The 12232-nt window shown below is 44.2% G+C and overlaps 1 protein-coding gene across 1 annotated transcript in view; it reads right to left on the bottom strand.

The window, feature by feature from the left end:
• Positions 1-7315, bottom strand: part of C8B (complement C8 beta chain) — a 44508-nt gene extending 37193 nt beyond the window's left edge. The window contains exons 1-2 of the mRNA XM_055403465.2: positions 7224-7315; positions 227-383 (exon numbers count right to left, since the gene is read on the bottom strand). Of these exons, the coding sequence (XP_055259440.2) occupies positions 227-383; positions 7224-7315 (249 nt within the window). The remainder of the gene's footprint in view (positions 1-226; positions 384-7223) is intronic.
• Positions 7316-12232: the final 4917 nt, after the last annotated feature.

Below are 12232 nucleotides of genomic sequence, written 5' to 3' on the forward strand. Positions count from 1 at the left end.
TGCTAATGGGAGAAAGGACAAATATGCTTCAAAACAAACCTGATGGATCAAAGGCAGGATCTGACTGCTCATTGGAAGCTCAGAGGAATAAAATTCATTCATTAAATCAGTCAACATTTATCAAATTCCTACTATGATCCAGCTACTGTCAGTAGTGCATTAACCAATCTTGCTGAGGGATAGGGCTCCTGGAAGCTTAGAGGTCTCCCAAGGTCTAGGTACCTACCCTTTTCTTCTGACAGGGATCACACGTGGTCCAGGAGGACCAGCTGGACAGCTCGCAATCAACAGGCAATGGCGTGACATCCACACTCCGCGTCTGTCTAGTCTTGGCAAGGCTCTCATTGACTGCGTTTGACCCAAGAAAGGGTGGCCTTTCACCTCTAGAGGTCATCACAGAGAACAGAGTCAAGTATCAGAAGGTAATTAAGTCTACATTCCACTGCCTATCTGTCCATTCAATAAATATGTATTTGCTCATTTATGTGAGGCTGGCTTCACTGGTGGCTGAGATGGTAAAGACTCTGCCTTCAATGTGGGAGACCTGGGTTCAATCCCTTGGTTGGAAAGATCCCCTGGGGGAGGGCATGGCAACCCACTCCAGTATTCTTGCCTGGAGAATTCCATGGACAGAGGAGCCTGGTAGGCTACATACAGTCCATGGGGTTGCAAAGAGTCGTACATGACTGAGCGACTAAGCACAAAACATTAATTAGTCAAGTATCAGTTAACTCATTCAGCAATATTTACTGAACCCTCAGTTATTGCTTCAGATTATGGCTAGCTACAGTCAAAACAGTACTGAACTCTGATCAGAAAATCATCCATCAGCAGCTGGGTGATCTTGCTCTGGTTTTTTAGCCCCTGAGCGCTTCACTTTTCTCACCTATATAATGAGAGAACATACCTCATAAGGCTATTTGAAGGATTAAATAAGAAAGTATATGTGAAAGCACTTTATAAGGTCTAAAGTGCTTGAGATATGCAGGGATTACTACCACAGCTAGATGTATGACCTCAAGCAGTACCCTCCCCATCTTAGGGTCTCTGTTCTATCCCCTGGAAAATGAGAAGTTTGGACTAGGTGGTCTTTAAGTCACCCTCTCAACTTATGAGTCTATGAAACTTTTTTTGAGAACAAATCATATTCAGGATACTGTGCTCAAGAGGACACAGAAATATAAGTCACAGCTTCTGCTCTGGAACTCACAGTTTGTCTTAGGGTGAGAGAAGACAAACACGTCTCCTTCCTTAGCTCTTCCGGACTTTACCAAGGAGGCTGGGCTTTTTAGCATGCAGGATGGATGGTCTGAGTTGAGCTTTAGGACATCACTGTGGCTGCAGTGTGGAGGCTACATGGAGGTGGGGAAAGCCCAGAGGCAGGAAGAGCAGGTAGGAGGCTCAAGCAATGGTACCAATGAGTGATGTGAGCCTGAACCACTCCAGCATCCAGGGGATAGACAATGGGGGAGACAGACATATGAGATGTTTTTCAGGGGAATGAACAGAGTGATGGGTAACAGGATGGGGTGTGGATTAGAGAGAGAAAGGGGTTTAGGATGATGTTGGTTTCTAGTTAGGGGGTGTGGTTGGGTGGGTGAGGAAACCAGGAGCAAAGGAATTTGTTGCAGAAGATGGAGTTGCGGCATGCTGAGTTCCAGGTGCCAATAAATAGTTCCTATGTCGATCTGGAACTCAGGAGAGAGATTTGCACTAGAGATACAGATCTGATCATGAAAGCTACGGCAGAGGATAAAAATATTCCTGAGAGACACCAGCCAAAGCCCTGGACAGACTAGTGTCTGCCAGGCTAGAGTGAAGATAATACAGAGGTGAGTGGGGGATGGGAGAGGTGGGTGGTGCTACACCTGCAGAGCAGTCAAACAACATGAAACCTGAAATCTGTCTAGAAAACAAGGTAACGTTTTTTGTTGAGCCCCTGGCACTCCTGGGACATTGAGTAAAACAGGGAAAGAAAGGTCATGTTCTTTAATCTGTTTGTGCCTCCAGTTTCCCCATGTGTAATACAAGGGGTATATTATAATTTCAATTTTTCTTCCATCTGAAAAAGTGTATAGCAGTGTAAAATTCTTTGTAATTTGTGTTTCTTTTCAAGGCAAAAAGGGAGAAAAGAAAGAGAATTAAGATTTGTTGAGCATCCAGGACTTGTCAGGTCCTGCATGAGATGTTTCACCCTTGCCATCTCATCTAATCCTGACAGCAATGCTAGAAGGCAGCAACCTCCTAGACAGATGAGGGAAATGGTCAAGAGCCACGTGGTGGTCACGCTGGGGTCCGAGCTGAGCTCTGCTCACCTCTAGTCTCTGTGCTGTGTTCATTTCTGTATGCAACCCAGAAAGAACCAGGCCAGCATTCCCTCTACCAGTCCCCTCTGTCTCCAGGCAAGGCCTCTCTCATCTCCTTGTCCAAGACTCAGTCCTTAAGCAGAGCATCACATAATCTCCACTAGCACATCACTCCAGACAAGGTCATCAACAATACATTCTCACTTGGCAAAAGTCCTAAAAAGAGGATAATATTAACTACAGTGAAATTCATCTCCATGACCACCCCAGAGACCAGCAAAAATCAATTGCCTCGTAAAGTTGAATCTTTAATGAAAGGTCAAAGACTACTGGAAACCACAAGTGGGTTCTTTAAAATGGTAACTTGAGGCAGGACGCTGCACAGCAGTGGTGGGGGAGGGGGCATTTAGAATATGCTCTTATCTACCAATTTGCCCAGGTTTGACAAAACAACATTGTCTGTGATTTGGCTTTGCCTTAAGTATGTATTTGACAGCGCTGCAGGGTATCCTCTTCCTGTTTCCACTAAGAAACCGCTACATTGTGTTTTTAGCAACTATCCACCCTAATTTAGACCACAGTGGAGACTAAGTAGATAAGTAATGTGCACACATTCTAATAAGAGATTCTCTGAGATTTGAAAGCCTGTTAATGGGCAAGATGATCACTTACAGAAGGAACTTGGTAAAAAGTAGTTATAACCACCAGATCTCTCATTTTTGCACCCAATGTTCATTACAGAGGTGGCAATATAGTGAGGTAATCAGCTGAATAAACGGTCTGTTGTAAATTACACTGGATAAGATGTGTGTGCTTTATTAGTACTGCAAAATGTAAATCTGAAAGCAAGTGTGTGCATGCTAAGTCGCTTCATCTGTGTCCCACTCTTTGCTACCCTATGGACTGTAGTCCTCCAGGCCCCTCTGCCCATGGGATTCTCCAGGCAAGAATACTGGAGTGGGTTGCCATGCCCTCCTCCAGCAGATCTTTCTGACCCAGGGATCAAACCCGTATCTCTTAAGTCTCTTGCATTGGCAGGTGGGTTCTTTACCACTGGCACCACTTGGAAGCCGTCTACAAGCAAGGCTAGCATTCAATTGCATCTTTAATTCCTGGGACTAGCATGGACCCAACAGAAGACAGGGGCAGTCAGGCCCTCTGTGTATGGCTATTGTAACATGTGCCTTCACACTATGAATTTACAGAGATGAATCAGATGGATGTTCTGACCAACTGACTTGGCTGTCATTCAAAATTCTCTGTATGCTTCTAATGTTGAAAAACTAAACATGCCCAGAGAACTACAGAAAACAAATAATAAATACTCAGGTACTCACAACCCAGGATTGGCAATTGTTAACATTTTGGTATACTTCCTTCAAGTCTTTTTTTTTTTAATAAAAAATAACCTTATAAATTTGACATCTGTGGTTGACACTAGCTCCATATCCATTTTCCTCTCATATTCTTCAAAGAATACTACAGTCATCAATTTGGTGTATATCCTTCCAGTCTTTCAAATGTTTACATTTACACATATAGACACAAGATACAGCATTGCTTTTGTGAGCTGCACTCATACTATGCATAGTATTCTATAACTTGCTTTCGTCAATCAGCATTGTGTTTCTGGGGACTGCCCTGGTGGCCCGGTGGCTAAGGCTCTGTGTTCCCAATGCAGGGGGCCCGGGTTCAATCCCCAATTAGGGAACTAGATCCCATATACCATCCCATGACAAAAAGATTCTACATGCCACAGTGAAGACTAAAGACCCCATGTGCCACAATTCAGACCCAGTGCCGCCAAACAAAGAAATTTTAAAAATAAATATTAAAAAAGCACTGCATTTCTGGCCCATATATGTTGATTCATAAAGATACCTTGTTCCTTCCTTTTATCTAAACGTTCCGTCATAGGACAAGCATTTAACGTTTTCTTTTTGAAGGACATTTATAGTTTTTCATTGTTTTGCAACTGCAAACAATGCAACAGCAAACACCCTTCTACAAGGTGTTGGAATGAATGTATCCCCCATGTAAAGTCTGACAAGAATGAACCTGCCTTTCCTCCAGGTGTGTGGAAAGCTGAGGACATATTTCACTCAGCTCTTGTCTCCTAGTCTTTCTAACAGGAGTCTCTGATCAAAATAAAGATGGATCCATCATGCACGGCAGGATTAGGTCAGCAGTAAATTGCGAGCCATCAGCTTATATAGATGGGGTATGTCGATACATTTTGGCTTTCTGTAGAAATGCCCTGACACAACAACTTTCTTGTCACACACAATTTGTTAGGCAGCTGCATCTCCTTTGCAAATAAAATCCTTTCTCTTTGCTGGAAGGGGCAGCTTCTGGGTGGCAGATTTTCAATTTCTCTTCTCTGTGTCATTTGCTGTTGTAGACGTGGAATTTAAAGCCACATCTCAAGGCAACACATGTGTGGTCCAGAGATAGAGAAATGGCCTTGGAATCCAGCAAGTCAGATCCACAATGCAGGTGGAGAAAGGATAATGTATTAGGAAGAAAAATACAGGGGCTCTGGAACCAGAAAAAAAAAAAAAGATTTGAATCCATATTTTGTTACATATTAAATGAGGGATCCTGAAATAGTTACATTCTCTCTCCAAACCTCAGTTTCCTTCTCTGTAAACTGTAAATGATAGCACTTACCTCAAACAGCTGTGAGGATTAGACCTAATACATCTAAATGCCTTACACAGAGCAGCAATAAATAAATATAGGTCTGTCTTATGAAGATGGAATGAGTATTTCATCTGACTTGATTATAAGAGTAACTAAAATTGGTAGCCTTTCTTAGCTAATATGAAGGTCTCAGCATTTTCTGTTGCAGAACTGAAGGCTATTCTTCCAGTTCATCTAAGGGATTCAAACACATGCCATGTTCAAGACTGCTCCATGGGAATCACAGGTCGAGACCAATGCACTAAATCTGGATTCAGTTAAGGGTCTGAGACTCTTGAGATGTGAATGAATCTCTTCTCCTCTCTGAGGACCCACTTGCTTCTCTACATAGTGTGAATAGGGACACCAGCCATCTCATGACGTCACTGGAGGGTTCAGCAAGGTTTCCCTGCCTGTCAGCTACACTCATCTTACCCCTTCACGTCCTATATCTGAGTGAACTTCCTAATACGGAGGTCTGACTGTGTCAATCCTTCCATGGCTCCCCACTACTGAGGACAAAGTTCAAGGTCCTTAGCCAGAGTCCTGGTGCTGCCTCTGAGCTCTTTCCAGGATCTGACTCCTGCTGACTCTGACTCGGTCCTGTCTTTGGCAATTCCTCACCTTAGCCTGCTCCCTGGGTAGCTCAAATGATAAAGAGTCTGCCTGCAATACGGGAGATCTGAGTTCAGTCCCTGGGTTAGGAAGCTTCCCTGGAGGAGGGCATGGGAACCCACTCCAGTGTTCTTGCCTGGAGAATCCCACGGACAGAGGAGCCTGGCGGGCTCCAGTCCACGGGGTCACAAGGAGTCAGACATACTGAGCGACTAACACTACTCCTACGCCTTGGCCTGAACAAGCAGCTGCAGATAAGCCAGGCTCCCTCATCTCCACGCCCTTGTCCAGGCTGCTGCTTCTGCCTGGAATGCTCTTCACCCTCTCCCATTTGGCAAACACCTACTCCTACAGAAATATTCAGCTCAACCGTCCTCTCTTCTAGAAGCCTCTCCACACTCTATCTTCGGTGAAGCCAGTCGCCCCTTCTTCTCTTGTTTCCCGCTTGCTCCTGTACTATCTCTCGCAACAGTACACCCAGATGTGCTCCCACGTTGGTTTTCTCCACGAGAACATGACCCCTTTGTGTCCTATTCATCTCAGCATCCTGAGAGCCTGTGACAGGTCCCACACAGGGGTCCACATGTGGGTGGGGCCTCTATGACCCCTTTAAACCCTGCATTCCAGACACACTTCCTTGGATCCTGACAGACACATAGCACACACAAGGAAGGCCTTGGCCGCTTCACTCTTCTCAGGGCCAAGTTGAGACTCTTGGTATCGTAATAGCTAATAGTCATTGAGTGTCCAATGGGCAGAGAAAACTCATTGCCCTGGTCCCAGGTGGTGCCCAGTAGGGGTTGAGTGCTCAGCAGAGCTGACACCAGAGGCCGTCCAATGGGTACCAGGTACTCCTCCCACGACAGGCTGTGCATGCACAGCCTTTACAGGACAAGTAAGAGGAATGATATTAACAGTCCTTCCTCCGATGGGACGGCTCACAAGGAGCCTGGGATACAAGACAGCTTTAGCCTCTCACTGTAAGGGCAGTGGCTTCTCCTGCACCAGGAGGATCCCCCAGTTGATACATCACTGGGGCTTCTTCCACTGGATCCCACCTTGAACTTTCACTCAGATTAAGTTTGAACTTTCAACTCAGATAGTTTCTTTAGCCTGTTTTGCACCCAATTAAAAATAACCCTAAAAGATGAAATAAATCAGCACATAATTGCTGTGAATATCTGGAGTATGTATGTGTGTATGTGTGAGGGGGGTGGTTTGAGAGCAAAAATTTAGCCTGATGAACAGGTAGAGTAGGTCACTCTCGTATTAGAATCATTGCTATAAGCTGACTTTTTTCCCTCTGTACATAACAGATCGTTTGCTTAAAGAAGTATGCTGAGGCTTTGTTCAGAATACTGAGCAAGGATCCTATTCTTCTGAGTGTGATAAAATACCTTGAAACATGTCAGTTTCCTATGAGAACTTTTGTTGAAGTCAGTGGCTGGGTTCCACAATAATTTGAAGAGTTGTTGACATGGTGTTATCAGATGCCATGTACATTGCTTCAGGAGATATTCCTTATTCAATAGGGATGTGACAAGAAGAGGGTAAGCATGATGTGACTTTATATTCCCCCCCATATTATTGATTAGGAAGTCATTTGGAACTATCACCTACCTGGAGCTGGGCACACTGAAAGATCCCAGGGCAGTACAGAGAAGAAACAGCTCTGCTGGTACCCTCCAAGCCCATGTCCTGGAGGTCTTCATTTTCCCTCTGCGACAGGAAATCTGACTGCGGCTCCCAGTTCCATGAAGAGTCTACCCAGGGAGTTCTGCCGTCAGCTTCTGTTTCCTGAGAGTAAACAGCTGGGCAAAGTAAACAGCAAGCCACCAGTGACCAGAAACACCTAGACTTTGCACAGACAGAAGACTTATCTGGGACTCCAGACACCAATGAGAATGGTGGAAAGCTTAGATTTTATTCATGTGGAACAGACTCTGGGGTAAGCTGCTGAAAGGACAGGCAGTTAGAGGGGCAATAAGGACTCTGTGCTCTTGGTCCAGACTGCCTGGGTTCAAATCCTTTCTCTGCAACTTTCCAGCTTTGGGACCTTAGGCAAGTCACTTCATTTCAGTTTCCTCCCTTGGAAAGTGGGGAGAATCAAATAAGTACATACAAGTCAGGTGCTTAGAACAGGCCCATATTGAGCACTCAGACATGTGAGTTATTATTATGAAGTAGAATACAGGGTCTGGAGGCAGGCTTTGAATTCTGATTTAGCCCCTTTCTAGCTAAATGATTTTAAGAGGCGACAGAGCTTTAGAGCTTGTCTAGGTTCAAATTCTTGCTGCATCTTTTACCAGCTGTGTGATCCTGGGCAAATGATTGACCTCTCTGGGCCCAAATTTCTTCCTCTACAAGGCAGGGATCATAAGAGCGCCCACCTCACAGGACTGTCATGAAAATTAGATAAATCTAAACACTTAAAGCACTTGGAACAGTGCCTGGCTCATACTGTGCAATCTATGAGTGAGCTGATACTTTTTTTCAGTCTCTGATTCTGTTTCCTCACATGCAAAACTGGGAGGGCTCTGCCTAGCCATCCCTAAGAGTTGGGGAGTGCAGATGAGACACTGAATATGAAAATGTTTCACAAACAGGAATTATAAAAATAGCTGTAATAGACTAATTAACCAAATACACAGTTATTACATAAATAATGTAGGACTTTATTATATTTAGGGATAAAGAGATGGTTGCCCTAACCTTGTTGCAAAGTGATGTATAGTAGAGTATTAGTAACAGACTAAGCATTTGTCTCCAGAATTTACTGATAACCCTGAGAGCCACAGTGATAGCGGCACATGAAAAAGCTCAATAAACACCTTTTACTTATCACCTGCACCCTTCACCTATCACCTCTCCCATGTTAAAGGTAAGAGGACTCGATGGCTCAGCACAGCAAAAGCAGGTGCCACTCATGCAGGGTAATTCAGACTTGTTTTATTTGAGCCTGGAAAAGTGCTTCCCCTTAGTTTTTTCATTATCCTGAATGGCACTCTGTGCCCCGTCATTTTTAGGTAGCTTCACCACTAAACAGGATGAAGACATAATGTGATTCTCAGTGTCTCCTGTTTTAATTTTTGGCCATTCCACAAGGCATGGAGGATCTTAGTTCCCCAACCAGGGACCAAACCCGTGCCCCTTGCATTGGAAGAATGGAGTCTTATCCACTGGACCTCTAGGAATGTGCTCTAAGGGTCTCCTGAAATGGCATAATCCAAGCAAACATTCACTTTGATACCTATAGAAATGATTCCTAGAAACAATTGCCTGTGGCCACATGTGAGGTGTGTCTTTACATTTTCAGGTCTATTGCAGCCAAAGCATTAGCCCTGACTCCCAACCTGGAGGTGGTTCCCAACCTGAAGGTGGTACCCACCCTGCCTGTGGCAAGCAGCACAGAAGTGTGGTGTGAAAGAGGCAAAGTGCAAACTCCAGGGTCATATACAAATGGCCCCGGCTCTCAAATGTACCCCTACCACTGACCTCTCAGAATCAACAAGTTAAAGTCCAAACTTCACTAACCAGGCATTTACAAAACCAATCTTCAGACCATAGAGAGTTGAAGGAATGTGGCCGACAACCATCCTATCTCTGTTGATCAGGCGGATGTAGGTGAGGGTCCTAAGAAGGAACAGGCAGTGGGCAACTTGAGGGTGGTCTGGCAGAAAGAACACAGACTGGATCTGACTTCCTTGAACAAGCTACCTAATTTCTTTGAGACTATTTTTTTTCCATCTGGAAAATGGGGATCATGATTCATTAATACTTAGCTCATAAGCTTGTTTTGAGGCTTAACTGTATAAAACATTAAACCCTTGACTTATTTCCTGGCACAGGTTGGAAGCACCAGCCTGCTCCCTGTCTTGCCCTGTTTGCTGAAACATCTAGGCTGGGGTTTGGGAGTGCAAATAAGGAAGAGTGGCAAGGGGATGGATGGAAAGCCACAGAGGGCAAAGGCCCTTCACATTAATTGTGCCCAGAACACAGAACACAAGCTCTGCTCTCAGACCATCCCGTGTGCATTCCACTTGTCATTATCCCAAGCTCAAGGCACCATCTCATCACTGTCCCAAAGGATGCAGTGACCTGAACTTTGACACAATTGATTGTGGTAGTTAATAATTTGTAAACAAGCAGAAAATTGCATTTCAAGAAAGATCCATGTCCTTTCTCATTTCTGCTGCCTTTACGAGGAGCCACATCTTTACACGATGGGGTTCTTATTCAACCTCCTAAACTTGAAGGACTCATGGAGAAAGCCACACATTTTAGAGAGAACAGTTAACATGAATGAATCAGGTGCTCACTCACCTCTAGATTTTTTTTATACATGCTGTTCTTTCTGCTCAGAATATGTGCCATGGAGCTAAATATGGGTCATTCCTTATGTTTCATATTAACATCACTTTCTCAAGAAAGTCTTCCCAATGGAATTTTCTGGGCTTGATTCTAGGCACCAATGTGTCTCCTGGAATTCCAACCTCATAGTGTCCCCTGGTGGCTTTAGGTGCTACTCAGCCTCAGGCTGTGGTGATAAAACAGGTATTTTTCATGGGCAGTTCTTAGCAATTGAACAGTTTTCCCATATATCATCTTGTCTGATCTTGACAAAAAAACGAAGAGTCATCTTACATGCCTCTGAGATAAGGTTCCTCAATTGGTTCTATAGTTGCTAAGAGATAAATCTATGACTAGATTCAAGTTTCTTTTTTCTTCCTGATTCCTAACCTCTTCTTTTTATAATTCCTAGGCTTTACAAACGTCCTCTTAGGAATTTCCAGGACTGATGACTGTCTAGTACAATTATCTCACCTCTCTCTCCATTCTCTGGCCATAGCTCTCTTCTTTGGCCAGGAAAGAGGTTTTTAAAACAATCATGGGCCTTCAGGCTTTTGAATGATATGTAGTAATTCATAGCTCCAGGTCTACGGATCTTCTGATGTGCTATTTTTCCCCACTTTGATAATTAATTTTTAGCCTCCGGTTCCACAGTCAATGCTACATGTTTTAGGTTTTTGTTACAGCAACATTCCACTCCTGGTACCCATTTTTTTGTAGTAGTCAGCTTTTGCTGTATAACAAATACTCCCCAAACTTGCTAGATCAAAAGAATGGCCATTTATAAGCTCAAAGTTATTTGGGTCATCACGTAATTCTGGGCTAAATAAGCTGGGTGGTTCTGCCAGCCTTGCCTGGGTCACTCATGCAACCTCAGTCAGGTAAGAGGGTTGGCAGGGGGGCTGTTGCTACAGAATGGCCTTAGTTACCAGCCTGAGGATCCATCCTTTCAGGCTATACATGTTGGTTCTTGGCCGATGTGATGGGATAACTGAGCAGCATGTCTCCAAAAGAGGCTAATTAAACCAAGGCTTTTACACAGTGATCTTCATGGTTCCAAAGAGCAGCAGAAAAGCATAGGCTCCAATGCACAAGTGCTTTTAAAGCCTCTGACTGCAGTATGTGTCTTAAGACGTGATCAAATCCACATTTGAGAGATGGAGGCATAGATAATATCTGTTGCTAGGAGGAAAAGCAGAGTCACTTTGCAAAGGGGTATGCATCAGGGCTTGCTGGAGAGAATTTGTGGATATTTTGTGATCCACCTCAAACATGCTGCTTTCATGCTGAGGCAGTTAAGGGCCAGCGTGCCTTCTCCATTTCTCTCTCCTTCTGAGCTGGTGACTTCAAAGCATGCGCTAAGGTAACAGTGTCCTATGATGGAGGGAGCCTATAGCCCTGACGCTGGCTGAGGAGAGTCCCTGCTGATCCATGAGGAACTTCCTGTGAGTGAGATTTAAACTTGAATTGTGCTATTTCATTGAGATTTTGTGGTCTATATGTTACTACAGCAACAGCTACCCTACCCTGGCTAATACACTCTTCTGTTAAATACAAAATTCAGTGTGTACGTGTGCTTTTCCACAGGAAAAAGTCTATAGCCTTCCTCAGATTCCAGAAGGATATGAGATTCAAAAGAAGTAAAAATAAAATGAAACAAGAAGCAAGAATTCCCTCAAGAGCTAGAACTTCTTCAGCTCACAGAATTATCTGTGGTCTCTTTGAAGGCAGTGCAAAGTAGTCTGAAAATGTTTGGGACATCAGACAGACCTCAACTGGCATTTCATTTCTCTCATTTATTAGTTTATATCCTGAACAAATCCCTTAAGCCCTCTGAGCACCGGTTTCCCTAGTTTCCAGGGAAGGCTTGTTGAAATAATATTTCAATAATCATTTACTGAGAGCTACTAGATGCCAGGCACAATCCTAGGTGCCTAGATATACAAATGAATGTGTAATAGACCTTCCTGTAAGAGCTGGCGCCACGGTGAGAGGGACAGACTCAGTCACATATCAGGGCAGTACTGTGTGCTGAGTATAGTGATGGAGACATGCACAATATGGTTTGGCTTTAGCCGAGTGGGTGTGAGCACACGTGTGCAACTGCATGTGTGTGCATGTGATCACTGGGAAATGTTTCTCAGAAGTGATACTTGAGTTAGCCCCTAAGGGGTCAGGAGGAGTGAACAAACCAAGCTCCAAAGGGAGGGTGTGTGTCAGTTCAGGGAGAGGCCAGAAAAATCAAGATGCAAAGGTGAGAAATCACACAGCATGTGCAG

The sequence above is a fragment of the Moschus berezovskii genome, chromosome 4 (assembly GCF_049115385.1).
Source record: "Moschus berezovskii isolate FMDL1 chromosome 4, NW_MosBer_1.0, whole genome shotgun sequence".
NCBI lineage: Eukaryota > Metazoa > Chordata > Mammalia > Artiodactyla > Moschidae > Moschus > Moschus berezovskii.